Here is an 18153-nt window from a genome sequence, read left to right on the forward strand (position 1 = left end):
GTACCAAATGGTAAAGGCTGGTTAATTCAGATTAAATTACAGTTTAACTAATTAAAAACTATTGTATGTTTAAAGTGAAACTCTTCTATATTTAATTAAGCACATTTGGGAAGTTATGCCAAAACTAAAACTCTTTATTAGTCATTAAGTCTTTTCAAACTGTGCGTGTGTGTGTGTAGAGACGCATGGATGGTCGCACATGCGTGGGTGTGTTTTTAAAATCCCACACAGCCATAGTGCAGTGCCTCAGCAAAGCCCTTGATTAGTTGCGGTTTTATGTTTGGATGGTCCATTTAATTAGGTTATGTATGAGATAAAGGCCAGCCAAAAGTAATCACAAGGATTATTTACTCTTGTTAATTGAGGTTCCATCTTAACACCACAACTAAAGGTTAATGTTGTCTCGGTATATTATTTACTGTCCGCACTGTCTGCTGAGGCTGGCTCCCACCACGCACAGCAGGGGGAGGACGGGAGAAGCCACAGGTACAAGTGATTTGTGGCGTGATATTGACAGTAGTTGAACTTTGTAAGTCTTCTGAAACACTCTCCGTGCTTCATTTTCATAATCTCACTTTGGCTGAAGGTGTGATGCTCAAGTTTCCTAGAGGTGGGTGCAGCCCGACGTCACTCCTAATCTCTCCTTTAACTAACTGCAGATAATTCTCCATGCACATGTAAATCACAGAGCGAGCTTTGAAGAGAACTGAAAGGTAGATTTGAAGTGACAATGTGTGATTAATTCAGCTGCTCTCTAAATGACCCATGGTTCTGTCTTCATAGGAAAGACGTTCTAATAGTCTTTCCAATAGTGATTAAAATTACAAAAATATGAACCTGTAGGTTAATAAAAATGGTAATTTAACTAGTATCTGATTTAATTGACTCTGAAGAAGTACTTAAACGTGTTTGCACTCTGGAAAACCTACATGGCTCAGCGGCAAAGAAATTGGAATATCCAGCTGTCAAGATAATAAATTTGACTATTTCATCACTGTAATCTTCATACAATCTCCCTTTGTGCTGGTCTCCACCACTCGCCGCTAATGTAATAAATCACCTCCGTGTTTGGAATAGTTTCATGTGATTTAGAGTAATTGTAATATACTCAAAAGACCCCGAGTGCTGTGATCCGCTTGTGTTCTTAACCTCTGTAGATTGAAAATTTTGAAAAGTTTAACTTAACCTTCCACCTCCGTCAAACTTCTCGAGTGTTTGGCAGGTTTGATTGCATCAATCATAACCACTTGTAAATCAAATCAAATCAAATCACTTTTTATTGTCACATCACATGTGCAGGCACACTGGCACAGCACATGCGAGTGAAATTCTTGTGTGCGAGCCCCACAAGCAACAGAGATGTGCAAACACAACAACACAAACGAGCAAAATACAAGAATGGCCAACCTGAAACTAATAAATATATGTACAATATATAATAGTGTATGCATTTCTGGATGTGTATACTAAATATTTTCCTACGTGTGTGTGTGTGTGTGTGTGTGTGTGTGTGTGTGTGTGTGTGTGTGTATACACATTTTTACAAATTAAATAGTAAAAAAATAAAATAAAATAATAATAATAATAATAATAATAATAAAATATATAAAATATACAGAGTTGAATATGTGCAAAACAAGTGGCAATGTAGATAGCATTTACGAGCTCTTCCTGTCTCAAACCTACCTTTGTGAGTCCAGGATTAATTAAACTAATGATTAAAAATGTAGAAGTTTCATTTTTATAAATTCTATGAACATCAGAATGATCTTTGGTGCTCTGTGATTTTTAAAAAAGAAAGTAGAATAATTGATTTTGGCCTTCAAAATAATTGAAAAATCAGGGGAGTAGATACACAAAGACCACAGGAAATTCGTAGCCTATGCTTATAATTTGGAGAAGTACTTCTGTGTAATATACGGACACTATACAGGCTTTTTGAGTAAAAAAAACCCAACTAATTTTTTCACATTGTCATGGTATCATCCTTTTCCAAGTGGTGCTTAGAGATGTCCTCAAAGAAAAATACAGTCTACATCCACTCGCATGCAGCCTGTTAAACCCCCAAAAAGGATGTTTAATATTTAAACGTATTACAAAATATGTCAGAAGCTTTAATTGTAATTAAACTGGTGTGAGAAGTTCTATAAAATGTAACACGAATTTACACAATTGAGCCATGTATAACGGAGAAGCTTTACTTTATTAGGAATAATATTCTCCCTTCCACTGTGCTTCATTTCTCTCAGCGTTTTGCTTCCACGGCCTTACTTGGTCTGGTATGACCAGCAGCTTCTGGTGGTTTGAGTTAGCTAACGTCAGAAAAATGCAGTAGCCAATCTATAAGACTTGTCATTTGTTTTATTTTCAAACAGCTCTAAAGTTCAACCTATAAGCGATTAAACATCCTTATTTTTAATAAACAGCACAGTCTAATAATTACCTTCCAAAAATGAGCTGCTTCACATGGATTCTTCCAGTAAAGTTATCAGTATGTATTTTATTCTACGTGAGCTTTTTTTGTATATCATTAAAATAACAAGATAAAGCTCATTAAAGTCGTTTGGCAGATGTCAACTAATTGCTAATTGTTTAATATAAAATTATAAACATGGAAAAAGCTACAGTGCAAATGTTGTAATAAGAGACAAAGTCTTAGCCTAGTTTAAATTTCACCTTCACCCACTTCCATGCAGTAGCAAAGCTCCCAGCCTTCCTGCTGTGGTTAGAAAGTTCTGTTCAGTATGAGCATCAAGGGCCATCTAAGGCTCTGGACTTCCTCCGTGGTGGCAACGTGGAAGCCCTTGAGCTTTTGGGGGAAGAACACAAAGCCACAGGAAACCAAATTTAGGCGAGTGGTGGACAGCAACAGCTGTTTCGGTGCAGCCAGCTCTTCTATGGCAAAAAGTTTGCCGTTTGGACTCCAAACTCTTTGCTATGAAGGTTGGATCATCCCTGGGCTGTAAATGTGCACAAAAATGCTTGTAACACAACTCCTGATGTTCCTTGCGCAATATCATGCTGAGTTGTGAAACATAAGCTACCGCTGCCAGAGATGTTCCATCTCAGAACTTTTTCTGATTTTACCTTGTAGATAACTTATCAGTAGTTTGCTCACTCTGTGGATGAGTACTTCAAATTTTAACCAAGCAGTCTTTGATTAGTCCAGGAAACAATTAAAACACATTCTATCGCACATGTAATTAGATCAGGGCTGTCAAGAGGAGAGGAAATAAAATGCAGAGAAATGAAGACATGTGACATAAAGGACTTAGACTTCATTTTAGCAATTACCTGACAGCTAAAGTTAAACGTCCTTTAAAAAATGCAGCTGTTTGGATAAATAATTAAATGCTGGTACTTGTATTTTAAATCTAGTCAGGTGAGTTTTCTTTTTTGTAGGATTCCTGACTGCTTCGGATCGGAAGCTGTGGACACAGATGCTTTGGACAGGTACCAAGATTCTTGTTTTTTTATTATTTGTGAAATAAAATGACTCAAATGAAGATTTATTTTACATTTCTAAACTAAGATTATCTCATCAATGTGAAAAAGATGACTACATGAACATGTTTTAATGCATAAACTCATAACTTGTTAAAACCTGAAGCCTGTGTGCGTTAGATAACAGCGTGAAAATGATTAAAGGAAAGTAGGAAAACAATACCACGCTGTGCCTGGAATAAAGGTAATTACCGTGTTAACAAATGGGAGCTGTTATGTAAGAAAAATGCTGTCTTTTTGAGTTATATTAAATTTCAACTTCCACTGCATTATTTGACTAAATCATTTTCACTTTGGTTTGCATTTCCATGTGTCTAACATTACCTTCCAATGCTTGCTATGCACATTGTCAGCCAGAAATGTTTCTCAACTGTTTCTCAGTGGACAGTTGAACTTATTTGAGGTCTTAGTTCAGTAATATTGGATTTGGTTTCATTATGTTTGCAGGTTGGATTTGGTTTAAATAGGCCATAGGAAATTGACTCTATTTAATCTGAGCATTGAAATGTAGACCGTGTAATCAGTTCTCGTTCACATGTGGGCTAAGATAAGACTGGTTTTATTTGTGTGTAAATCTATCCTGAGAGGCCTCATTCTTGGCTGTGGCTATAGTAAGCCATGCCTCCGAGCAATAGCAGTGTGTGTGTGTGTGTGTGTGTGTGTGCGCGTGTGTGTTTGAGAGAGAGAGAGAGAGTGAACAAGAGTGTGTGTGGACATAACTGGTCCTTCGCTTGGGTCCCCACTCTCTGCCTCGGGATCCTTGTGTAATTGAGAGAGGATCTGGGCATCGCACACAAAGCGTGGCCACACCGCCTCAGGAAGTGAACACAATAATCTTTGTAACAAGGCGAGGACACTTCTCTTTCTCTCTCACTCACTCCTCCCGTGATGGAAATAAGGAAACTCAAGGGGGAATAATTTAATTATTTCAGCGTATCGTTCAATCAGAAGTTCAGCAGAGGTTACCTTTAAGCAAAGTAAAATCTGACATGAATTATGCATCCCCGACACCTCCAAAGTACAGTAATAGGAGTGCATGTGAACAGCGAACTCTTTGTTTCAGCAAAAGATGCGGTGTAATCCAATACGTGTGTGTATTCCTAATCATTTGCATCCGTATCCGTTACCTCAGCTCCATAGCGGCACAACACATTACGGAGAAAACTTGATTGCGAGTTGTCACCTGAACCACATTCCCTTTAATTACAGCCTCTACATGGACATATATGCATACAAATGGCTTATTTGAAGAGTGCATGAAAAGGAGTTCATTTGAAAAACTACAACAAAACCATTTGTTTCCACCAAAACAGCACTCGCTGTATGACAAATGATGCTTTAGTCTTATGAATAATTCTCAAATTCTAAGCAATCAAGTTTTAAAGATATCGTAAATCCTGTCTAAATGGCCTCATTCATTACACGGCGGAGATGGGAGGGATACTAATAAAGTGTTACGTCTGAAATTGTCACTGACTTCATGCGTCTCTGGGAGATGTTCGGCGCTGAGCTGATGTATGGTGCGACTGACTGTATGGTGATGGAAATGTCGCCGTGGCCTCGTTAGCATTCTGCTGTAACCCTCGGGCAGGGGTGTCAGATTCTCTCAAAATTTACAGCTCAGTTTGGAACCAAAAGATTCGGTGCATAATGGCTGTGGGGACCCTCATAATGAATATACTGATCCTCACTAGCAAGGTCCGCTGTGAGGAAAATGTTAATGAACAAGTACATATGTGAAAGGTTAGCGCTGGTCAAAAGCAGCACAAAAATAATGCTGAAATAGTTCAATTAACTGCAGTTTTCTTTCGATCGCTTTTAGTTGCTAAGGTAACTGCTCTCTCTTATATAGGCTTTGGGCCTTCTGCCCAAGTGTCAGCTTCAGTTATAAGGAGGTGTTATGTGTGAGTTTTTAATGCCAGCAAATCACAGTAATGAGGCCACCGCCAAATGGTCTCATATTGTCTGACTCCAAGTTGAAAGAAAACACAAAGGAAAGGAAACTGATGCCATATTTACTATATTATATTTATGATTAACACACCCGCGCGCACACACACACACATAACCAGGACACAGCAATCTGACCGAGTCCTCGGTATCTTTATCCGCAGCCAAGCTGAGTAATTGCAGCTACAACTACAGTGCCCTGATTTGGTAGTACTAAAGATTACATCAGCTGTCGAGTCCATGACTGTTTTTTTTTTGTATCCTTTTTCTTGTTGTAATTTGCTAATTTAATGGTCAGCTTCACTGAGAAAACAGCACAATGAAAAGTGTGCCCCAACAGAAATTGGCAGTTGGATTTGGGACATATTAGTAGTTTGGTTAATGTGTTCATGGCAGCGGTGAATCGCTCTGGTCATCGTTCCTCCGATGGCCAGAGCAATAAACATATTTAGAGCTTGTTTCATATGAAAACTTAATTGAAAGGCTTTTAACTTTGATTTTGTAAAGGCCAACAGCAGCCTTGCAGGTCTACACTCATCAGAGTCAATGACAGGACTTCTTGAACCTTCTTTGTGTCTCTAAGGCTACGTTCACACTGCAGGTCTTAATGCTCAATTTTGATTTTTTGATCAAATCCGATTTTTTTGTCTGCTTGTTCACACTACAATACTACTAATAATTATCCTTATTGCTGTTTTAGAGAGGAGCGGTGCTTCAAAGGATAGCTGCAGATTTCTGTCAGAATCTGCAGATTATGCAGTACAAATAAAATGTTCAACGTTGTCCAACGTTGTCTTCCCAGCAGTTTCACTAACATCTACACTGGATGGCCAGGAAGCGTTCGCAATGTCTTCTCGGGCGTTTCTCCGGAGCTGATAATTGGCTTGTGTCAGTGACGTAAAAGACGGATTTAATGCGACATGACCGTTCAAACAGCAGTCGCTTTCTAAAACATCGGATATGTATCGGATTCAGTACCACATACGAAAGTGACCCAGGTTGGATTTGAAAATATCGGATTTGTGCCGTTCACACTGTCATAACATGATCGGATATGGGTTGCATAGGGTCAAAAAAAATTGGATTTGATGCGCTTTCGCCTGCAGTGTGAATGTAGCCTTAAAGTATTTTAATATCTGACAAATGAAATTCCTGTATTAAATTTCTGTGCTAACAAGCCATTTTGGCTACACACCTGGACACACCCTCTCATTGGTTACTGGTTTTTCTGTACATGTGCGAGGAAAATGTAAGTCAGCCCTACGTTCCCAGCCTTTCATCAACGATGAAAGTACACGGTGTGCTTTTAAAGACTTCAACAGGAACTGTCAGACAAGGTAGGAGAGTCAGAAAGCCCTCAGAGGGGGAGCAATGAGTTTTATCCTGAGCTAAATCATTAGTGCTGCAATTAAAGATTTTCATTCCTGATGAAAGAATTTGTTTTCTCAAGTCATCTAACGAGAACACGAAACTAGTTGATTTGAATCAGAGGAATCTGAATATTTTGCTATTTTTGCTTTGACAATTACTTCAGTGTAATCTTTTATCAAAAGCGTCGCCAATTAATTTTACATTTACACAGGCTATAATTGCTCCAACTGAAAACTACATGAAAGATTTGAAAGCTGCAAGCTGATGTTGACATTACGGGATAGGAATGATTCCAGATCTGGATTTATGTTAAAATTGTTAAAATTAGATACCAGAGTTAAACAGAGAGACTGCAGAATGTTTTTTGTTGCCTCCCAAATGTCACTGAATTTTCTCATGTATTTTAGACAGTATTTAAATGAATGAAGGCTTTAAAATGTTCCTTCATGCGGTGCTCCCATGTCCTGCTTTAGACGTCTCATTCCTTGAGCACTCTGCTAAGACGGGTAGGAAATGTGAATTACAACTAAGCTACTTAACCACAATGAATTAAAGCCTAACATTTGAAAATTTGATACTGAAATTACTGTCATTATGGTGCATTATGTCTGAGCATAATGATTGCTTTGGCGCTGTTTGAAGACAAAGGCAGACTCTGGGGGAAGAGTACATTCAGAGGAAAAAGTTGATTTCATGGACGTTAATGACATGTGAACTTCAAACCTTCATTTTAGCAGCCATCATTTCCTGCCATTTCACAACTCTTCTTTTGTTAGCTACCTAAATAGTAACGCATCTGCGAGTGATTTCTCTTTCTTTGGACTCCAAAGAGAGCCGTACCCACGGAGAGGCAGAAATATCGCTGCTTTTCCGTCTTGTGTTTGCTGTGTACAACACGTGCTTAAATGAATAACAAATAGGAGAGAACGTACAGCGAAGGCTTAAGAGGAATGCAGAGATTTTTTTTTTTTCCATCTCACGTCGCTAACCGACTGATTTGGAAATGTTTTCAAACCACATGCATCTTTTAGGTCAGGGAGGAAAAATAAGATACACTATACTTACGCTGAGCTTTCTTTGGCATCTGCTTTGTTTTTATGGGTACAAAGTTTGCACCAAACGTCTAGGGTGTTGACAAAGAGACAAAGTGCATACCGAGAGCGAGGACCACACAGCAACTGTGACCACGTTTTTGCAGCTGCATTATCAAACGTCCAAAACAGACACATGGAAAATGGGACCAACTCAGGCTCTTAGAATGTTTCCAGGGTTGCAAACAGTTTGGAGACCTAGTGGAGCTGTTATTAATTCCCCATCAGTTTCAGTTTAGATGCCTGAAAGCCAATTAAAGGAGAACATAATTGAATCACCCTCCTGAACAGGAACTCAAATGAATTGTGTTTGGCGACGGATGGCAGGAGAGAGGAGGAGGAGGGCACGGAGGTTAAATAAGGAGGGTAAAATTACCAAGAGTCCCAGTCTTTGCTCAGAATAATGGTTAGAATCTGACCCTGCTATGATGTGAATTAAATTGCATTTGCAACTACATCCTGCCAAACCACATGCTGTAGCTGTCGACAGACGGGGTCTACAAAAAAAATTCCAAACTCGTATTAGCCTCTATTAGTTTGTTACCTGTAGTAGCTTTAGTACACAAGCGTAAACCTCAACAACAATCTCGGCGATGAATTGACAAAATTGAAAATGTCCACCTTAAAGTCCTCTCTGTTCCTCATGTGAGCAAATCCGGAGAAAATAGTTATTGACAGCCAGGGAGAATGAGAAACACAAGTTGCATTTCAGAGCGAGAAGTGACAAAATGCTTCACTTTATTTGCTAATGAGTAAAAACTAAATGAAAAAGTAATTACAGCCTCAAAAATGAAAATTCCCCACTGCTGCCTCTGTGTGAGAGATTATTCAGAATTTTTAAATGCTGACATACCGCTTCAGATTTTCCATTTAACAAATATGATTGACAACATAAAAAAATCAAACTTTTTAAAATTTAATTTTAAATTTCTGTTCACATTACAATATAAAATATGCCCAGTTATTTATTTTAACTTTCTTTTGAGATACTGCACTGAGCTTTTATTGGTAAAATGCACTGACATTGAACTGCAGTATAATCACCTCTTTTCCCCATGCCTGCGTCACGCTTTAAGTCTTTTATTTTACACAGCTGGAGATGGAGCTAATAAATGCTGAACAATATGGTTTGTGTATATAGCATATTGGTTCCAAGCGGACCAATAATAGTTTCCATTGCAGCAATAAGCATCTATACATTTATAGAGATGTGTATGTCAGGCTGCAGTGCAGGCCAATCTGAGGCTGACTAGCAGGTCACCTGTCAGCATGGTTAACCAGCTGTTAACCTGCTGACTGGACTGGGAATGTCTAAAAACATGATCTCATGTTAGTTGAATATCTGTTTGATCTGCTGTATTGATGTTATCAGGAGCAATTTACTTGGCACAATGATTATAAAAATTTCATATATGAACTAAATCTGCAACTTTACATCAAAATTCTGTCTATTCAAATTTACCATAAATAGGAAAAGTAGCCACAGTCCTCAAAACCTACTATATGACAGGCTTTAAACATGTTTTTGTGAATACCCTGCTGAAGGTTTATGGTTTTGATTAAAACACTTTTTAAAATTATTTGTTTTGACCTGTTTTTGCTGCCATTAATAAGAAGCACACAGATTTAACCCTGCAGCGAGTATTTTAAAGATGGTTCTGGTCTCTTTTACCTATGATTCATGTTCCAAAAGTAAGTAATCTCATTATTAGGTTTTTTTCATGCACAAAGCGGTTAATAGGCACAAAAATGACACTTATTTTGACTGCCTTTTCTGTTACTTCTAATAAACCAATTTATTTGGTTAAGTAATCGAAGAAAAACAATTTCATTTATAATGTAAGATATGTTTCTGTGAACAGGTTTTACAGACTCTAATATGTTGATCAATGAAGTCGTAGTGGGACATCTGGTTTGTAGTAATCTTTAAATATTTTGTGGAGAAACCCTTAACGGCAGTAAGTCTTGCTACTTTTGGTTTAGTACAATGTACTGACTACAAGTGGAAAATTACAATGAAATCAAACCCTATAATGTTTTTTTAAAAACCCAGTATATTTCCACACAGCTTTCCATTATCATTGCTACACCAAAGGGCCAGTTCCAGTGAAAAGCTATGAAAAGCTGCAGGAAAAATACATTGGCCAATTCACGGTTGGAAAGATTTTTATGATTAAGAAATCGTAACTGTGCGCATGAATACAAGGGTGGGGTCTTAAATGACTCCAATTGGTCACTTGAAGGTTAAATAGATTTATGAACTGAACTACATTCCAATCCATACTTATTAAAGCAATTATCAAAATTAAAGAAAAAAGAAAGTGTCTGAAGAGATTTACAAAGAAATGCTGCTGTGTGCTTATTCTTGGCAGCTAAGCATGGTGTGTGTGTGTGTGTGTGTGTGTGTGTGTTCACATGCGCACGCGTTTTACCTCAAGGCCATACTCCATTGTCCTGGGAGAGCCACAAGGAGGAATTCCTTTCATGTGTCATCTCCTGTCACAGTGCTGTCCTGACAGAGGCTTAGTGACATACGAGAGGCCTCGGCACAATGTCCTGCTTTTAGTCAAATGAAGTGTCTGGCAGCTGCTGCATTCATCAAAATCAAAGGATAATCTGCTTTCCATATAAAATCAAGTGATGATTAACTTTTTTCCCCCCCAGAGGGGGAGGGTGGGAGCGTAAATGCTAGCACCTTTAAGGAGACACTTGAGAGACAAGAGGCGGGGAAGGTTCGCTAAAAGTGCAGAGTGGTGCTGGAAGATTTGAGGCTCTCAGGTTAGAGAGCTGCTCTGTTTAGGCTCACTTCTGAATTAGGAATTTCATTTTATCGTAATCAGGATTAATTTCAAACAAAACACCAATCACACAATAGGCTCCTGTACATGATTCAAACTGAGTGCTACCATTACCCACCTTTGCACATGTGAAAAGCATAGATAATGACAAAGAAGCAGAAGCAGAGAAATGTGTAATGTCAGCATTATACACAGAGGGAACGTAAAAATGTATTTACACTGAAGTCATTATTTCATATATAAATGAAGGACAACCACAGCAGAGCAGCTTTTTTATATCAGGGTGTAAAAACCAAACTAGAAAATTTAGTATGGCTGGAGGAGCTCTCTACAATCTGCTACAGCTTAGAGCTTAGCAGGTTATAGTTTGGCCTGTCCTTGGTTGATGATAATTACTGTTAAAGCAATGGAAAAATCTAATTTTATGAAGGACACAAGCTCAGTATATGACAAAATTGCTCTATATACTAGAAATGTTGCTGGAGAATCTAATTTCACAACATTTCTTAAGTCCCACAATGTTCATGCTGATTTAGCCCTGTTTTGGAAAACAAAACCTTTTTCCCACAAAAAAATTTAATGTCCATTTAAACTTATGCTACTAATGAGTTGTAGTGAAAAGCGGGATATGATAGTCAATCTGGGACAGGCGATGGAAGCAAGCTTCCTCCGAAGGGCGCCTGGGCTCTTCCTTAGAGAGGAGCGTAAATAGCTGCTCCTCCACATCGAAAGGAGGCAGTTGAGGTGGTTCAAGCATCTGAACAGGTTCCCTCCTGGGCAGGTGAGGCGTTTCGAATGAACAGGGAGGAGGCACGATAGAAAAATTATGTCTCTTGGGTGGCTAGGGAACATCTACACCACCAGAAGAGCTGGAGGAGGTGGGCGGGGTTTCTGCTGATTTATGCTTGAGCGGGGTTAGTGCAGACGCAGTCCAACTGCAGAGAGTGTTTGCTGTCAATGGAGTGGACAAAATATGCAGTAAATATGATACTCTAGTTTGTGCTGTTGGTCCATCAGTCCGCCGTGGAATAGAGTGAAGTTATAGCATACAAAGAGCTGAAGTCACACTGAGTGCTAAAACAATAAAAAGTATTCACTGCATTCACTGTCTGTGATTTTCATGGTGTAAAAATATTTGATTATGTTTTGCATTTCTCCCATTCCTGGTGAACTCTGTTGCTCCCTTCCTTATTCCAAACCACTTGTCAACCAATAAGCATTTGACCAACGCGTAGGTCATCCACATCCAGCACTGTGCAGCTCGGATTTTGGAGGACTGCGCTGGAGCTGTCCAAATGGCAACGTGTATGCAGACGGACGCATTTGCAGGACCATAAATTTAGCTTTTGACTGCTGCCTCCGTGACCCAGATCGAGATAAGCGTCCAAAAACTGCTGGACATAAAAAATGTGGCATTTTAAGTTTCGAAGAGGATTCCTTAAGTTATTAGCGTGCACATATTTGATTAATATGCACTGTATACCTCGTGCATTTTTAAAACCTCTGAGTCACCCTGCATTTATGTGGCATCGTGGCCTCAGAGAGCATTCAGCAAGAGACTCCAGTGTTTGTTGAATGACTTAAAACCACTTTTCTAAATGGTCCAATCCTTGTCATCATGTACTGTGCATTAGTTGCCATGGAAAAACCCAACTCTTGTTCCAAGTATAAAGCCACAGCATCTCACAAAGCATGTTCTGTATCTTTATTTCTTGTTTTCTGGGGTATTCATATGTTTAAGCAGCAAATAATTTGACAGATATTTCAAACACATGCATCATATTTAAATAAAATTGATAGACATAAAATATAAATAAAGATATCAAACAGTTATATTGGATCCATGCAATGAATTAAAATCATTCCTGTTATAATCAACACAATCAAAGCTATTAAGAAGCTTCATACTACTGATTTAAGGCATCCACATACACAGAAATATTATTTGCTTTTGTTACCCTGTATTATTCACATGCTGTAATAAAGCTGTTATACTTTACTGTTACAAAGCCTTGTAACACCCCAACAGATCACTACTGCCACAGTGAAGCTGCAAATATATATTCCTGATCCAATTTAGGACCAACGAAGTGAGCTGTGAATCTGTTCATCACAAGTCATGACCAATATCATCTACACTGGACTGCAATCTGACGGAGCAGGGGCCATTAGACGGCCTGGAACTACCGGACCTCCTTTTCTTTAAAATTACACCCTCCTGGATTGACCAAGCACCAGCTAACCCTCTGCTATTTGTGGTAATTAGTCCAGAATGTGAGCTGTCAACATGCAAAAAATCGTGCCAGTAGGCCCACAATGTCGCAGACACCCCCACTGTGTTCAACAACAAGCAGCTAGCCTCGGCCACTGGAATGCATTAACTTTCTCCTCTCTTTTTTTTTTCCCTCGGCGACTCATGTCAAATTCAGGTCCCTCAGAACAAAATCTTAATAATTAACTGGCAAATTTTAACATGATTGCTTCTGACACACCTACTCTGGTAATTATTGCTTTGAGGCCATGTGCTAATGAAATTAATGCATTCATTGCCCCAACAAATTAGCATAACTCATACAAATGGCCCACATTTGAGACCCCGTTGCAATAAGGGGAAAACAACATACAGGAAAAAGAAGCTTGAAGAATAAAAATAAAGATGCAAAATGAAATGGCTGGCGCATTGAATCGGAGACTATGATGCGCACTGCTCGCTCAAAGTCGTAATGGCTAAAGCCTCTTAATGTTAACCAAGGGTGATTGCAGTAATGCATTATAGAGCGATAGCTGCGCAGGACAAAATGATTATCACCATCATTAGAGTCATTGCAGATCTACATATACATCTCTCTGTGGACAAATATTAAATGCCCATGCCACTGCAGACATTAAAATGTTATTATACTGATGCATTAACTTACTGTAGCAGAGTTCATATCAATATATAGTAGGAGCTTCCCAACAATCACTCTCTAAATGGTGCAGCTGCCACTCGCAGCACTCCCTGGCCCTGCCACTAACCCCTGTTCGTGGCTGTTTGGTCTCTCAGTGGGATGTCTCTCAGACACTTACTCCTCGGCATTAATAATTGACAATGATGCCATCGGTACAATAGGCGAGGACAAATGCAACAGTCAGTTGGAGATGCTGCAGAAGTGCGAGAAATGTCCCCTCGTAGCTAAAAGAAGGGGAGGGATGGTTGTAACACCTAAAAAAATGCGTTTGCCTGCAGCCAGATACTGTCAGGGAAGAAGGAAAGTAATGAAAATGGCCTCAACACTGGATTACATTATTACAGTCAGGTGATAGTCTGCAGGGTAGTGTGACAGCTCGCAGTAGTGCTTCCATAACTTCTCTTTATATATCATGGCGACTTCATTTTATACAGCAAATCGGTAACTCACAGCCCCACAGTCAGGTGCATGATTATATCTGTAGGACAACAGAGCAGCAGGATTTGTGCTAAAGGATAAACTGAAATGAAAATGTAATTGAAAGTGTATGAATCAGCATGTTTAAATAGGTCAGAAAGGAGAAGTTCCCCTGTTGTTGGTGCCACAGCAACACTGACAAGTCGGAAAATAAGGACACTTGGTCTTTAAGTGCCGTGTTTCTTTGACCAGGGAGTGAAAGTCAGAGTAAACAGTGAGTGAAAAGCGCAGAGCTCCCAAATGGGACTTAAACAGCCATTGCCTGGTTAATAGTCATAGAATTTATGGCACTGCCACCTTGCCAATCTCCAAATACACACTGCAAAAAGTGTACAGTTTGCTCCCGGCATGTAATACTGCTGATGACAGAGGACACCTTTTGTAAAAAAAAAAAAATGGCAGAATTCGACCCTTTGAAAGCTAAAAGGCATTGGGACAAATATGGTTTCTGTGATACTGAGTACTTTTATGTTTGTTCTAATGTTCATTTTCCTCAAGTCAGTCTTGTGTTTGATTAGTTATTTGATGCCAAAAACTGCAACATTGCTGATTGAATGAAGTACACCTGGAGGCATCTGCAGACCTTTGAAATTAGACATAAGAACATAAAGGACGGCTCCTTTTTTGGCACCTTGTGATTTGTCACCTCTCTCCAACCTCCAAGAAAGTTGCTCTGCAGCAAACTGCACTAACTGAGACTCTGAGGGATTTTGCTTTTTTCTTCTTTTCTTTTTTCTTCTGTTTAGAAAGTTAGTTTGACTTTTGAAGGCCAGCTGAACTGACAAGATAATTTTGCTTTAGCTGGTGAGTCAGGAGCACAACACCTAAAATCAGAAACATTAGCAGTTACTCTAAGAGTTCTTCATTCAAGGGACTTTCCAGCAAAAATAGGACCTCAATACCACAACTGCAGTTTGTTAGAAATCGCTTTACCAGAGTAGGGTGACAGCCCGACGACATCGACCATCTTCGTATACAATCTCAGCTCGAAAATGCTTCAATGAGAATTCCTCGCTCAGAAGCAAGAAATGCTCATTTTTAAGGAGAAAAACAAAAGAAATAAGAACACAATTCTTAAACCAGCCTTATTAGATTATCATCTTCTTTTACGTGAAACCCATGAAAAGACCTTAAAAGCATACTCATCACCCCGCTGCCAAAAAACAACATCTCACTGTTTTTTTAGCCCCACAGTGGCAACGACACACACTCGAGACTTCCACCCCAAGCTAAATGTTTCATTTAATTTGCTCAGAGTGAGACTGTGGATGTGCACTCGCACGATTTCATGTTTAAAATATCTTCGACACCTGAAAGGTCGTCGTCAAAGTTACTGTGACATTTTCTCCCACAGAGTGGATCCTTCCCATACGTACACACAGGACCAGACAGCGAATCCGACACTGGAGAGCAAACAATGAATAAAACACTCAAGAGCCAGCTTGTGATGCTTTGACCCACGACACAAGCATGAATACATACAACACATCAACGGCATACTTCCTAATCTGAGATGGTTAGTAATGCGGCCACCTTCTCCAGCATGCAGGCCCATCTGTGATGACACATCAGCTCCGCCGTTTCAAACGAATAAACTCACAAACACGAGACACAATGTGTTGACAGAAAATTTGCATTAGGAATGTAACACAGGAAAGCATGATTAATTTCTGCTCACGAAATGAATACAGATTTTGTCATTACATGGCTTGTATCCTCTGCCAAATATTATAATGTTTCGCCCTCCTTTTCCGCAGCGAGTGTTCGGCTGCAATAATAAGGAATAAAAGACAGCTTACAGCTCATAAGCAACACAACTGCTGGCAAATCAGCTAAATCACAGAGCAAAACAAAGACCTGATTGCTCATTAGTATTATAGATCTGCTCTCTTTAAATCTGCTTGTGAGATGCAGACACTGTTTAATGGCTTAACTGGGGTTTGTTTAAATGTGCACCATCTACATTTCACACAGTAAAGATTAAAAGAATGAGACATAACCAGATATCTCACTGAATTTGATATCACGGCCCCCTTTTCAAAACACACATGCTCGTCGATACACTTACCTTGGCCTTGCAGATGATGCATCGCGCTCTGTCTTCACTCCCACATCCCTGTAAGGAAAAGGATATTTAAAAGTAATTTAGTGACAATGAGCCGTGAAAACAGCGGCTCCAAAGTTCCTGAATGACACGCATGAACAACGAATCATTTGTTTGTTGTTTTGATCAATAAACTAATTAAGTTTGTTGGGGAAATGGTGCACTATTTTAAACCCAAAGGTGCACTATGCATAACAATGCTAATTTAATTAAATTGCTTAAAAGCCTTTATAGTATGGTGGCCTTGAGGAGCAAAAACACAACTTCTTTTTTTTTTTTAAATAAGCATTAGCCAAAAAAAAATCATACAGAAAACCAACACTGTATAAAAAAAAACCCACAAATCGTAAAAATAACACTAACAAAAGCATTTCACAAGACACAAGGACAAAGGAGAGAACACAATTCAAAAAATGCATTAAAAACACAAAGGATCAGAAAACAAACTTTGACAAAACAACAAAATATGAAACATCAATATTTCACAAAACTCAAAAAACACATCAAACCGAAAGCAACATTTCAGACACCGCACTCTTGTTGTTTTACTGATTGTGGTTTTTTTTGGCTGGTTTGCACACGAGGCCTCCTCTAACTACAATAAATAGCATGAACACGTGCGCGTATTTAACGCTTAGACTAAATGCATCACTTCATATGACAGAAGCACGCATCCAGTAACATGTTTAACAATCTTTAAGCTGGTGCTCGCTCGCTAAACACGCTAATAACAAGAAAAGCATTTGTGCATACACAAACCACTAACATGCATGGCATGCAGGAGCACATTTTGATAGATGTTAATGGCATATAATTATAGAACACTGCTATTAGGCAATGTGATTTTATAAAGAGGACCATTGCCCCTGGCACTGTGGCCTGATTGCTGCAAGTGTTGGTTTGATGAATGTAAACCAGGTCTGTTTGCAGAGATGTCAGCCAATGAGAGTGAAAGGGAGAGAAGAGGGTTAGACGCTTAACTCGCAATTAAAAGGAGACATAGTCATGCACCCAAACAAATTTATCACAAATGAGAAACATATCTAACGTACGTCAGAAACTAAACTCATTTTCTGCACATCTCATTATGTTTTTCATCACTTCACACATTCTCCATTGAATCGGTTCTATATTTAACTCTTCAGCGTGACTTCTTTTTTCCTCTGCGTTTTTTCAAACGGTTGGAATTACAAATTCTAAAGAGCATTTTTTTTCTGATTAACCTCAATATAATGAAACCAGATGGATAAAAAAAATAAGAATTTATCTGTAGAGATCCTAGTCAAGTACTCAAGCTGTCAGTGAGTGGGCAGGCAGTGCTCACACCAGTCCACACTCAGCTGGTGCTATACAGTCTACTCATGCCCTTGTACTTCGTGCTTTGAGGGGTTTCACCCCTCTAGGAATGCACTCCCTATAATGAGGGTCAGAGGTCAAAGTGCTGCCGTGCCTGGAGGCCGGGATCTCCCAGGCACACTCAGTCACTGACTCTGTCCCTATATTTAAATCCTGCCTCAGGACATGTTTTTCAAAGGGCATCTCCTAACTAGTTCCTGGTTACTAATTAGTTCTGTGCCATGCTATTTGTCTTTAGGAACCTGAGTGAAGAGGAGGAGGAGGAGGAGAAGGGGGAGGGAGCCAAATGAGGCAGCCCTAAAAAAAGATAGCGTATGTTTTGCCTCAGTGGAGACGATAATCACTCAGACAGTCCTCTGCTGCAAACATGCTGAAGTATGTATCAACAGCTGAAATGAATGCCAGTGGTGTTTCGCCGTGTTTGAATTCTGCGTGCCCACTCTTTAGTGACAACATCTGTGTGATACTGTTGTGGCTGAAATTAAATAAGGACGTGGATTTTTTTTTTTCCCCCTCCCCGTACAAGCTGCTTTTAGAGGAGTGGTAACTGT

At 39.3% G+C, this 18153-nt stretch overlaps 1 protein-coding gene across 2 annotated transcripts in view; it reads right to left on the reverse strand.

Annotated features, from left to right (window-relative positions):
• The window catches only part of LOC146607714 (uncharacterized), an 86106-nt gene that overhangs the window by 56532 nt on the left and 11421 nt on the right, over nucleotides 1-18153 (reverse strand). For both annotated transcript variants that reach the window (XM_085347817.1, XM_085347816.1), the window contains exon 3: nucleotides 16211-16258. In XM_085347817.1, coding sequence (XP_085203943.1) covers nucleotides 16211-16258 — 48 coding nt within the window. The remainder of the gene's footprint in view (nucleotides 1-16210; nucleotides 16259-18153) is intronic.

Source organism: Diplotaxodon limnothrissa, linkage group LG23, assembly GCF_057381915.1.
Source record: "Diplotaxodon limnothrissa isolate DT_005_m linkage group LG23, D_limnothrissa_male_GT1.1, whole genome shotgun sequence".
Taxonomy (NCBI): domain Eukaryota; kingdom Metazoa; phylum Chordata; class Actinopteri; order Cichliformes; family Cichlidae; genus Diplotaxodon; species Diplotaxodon limnothrissa.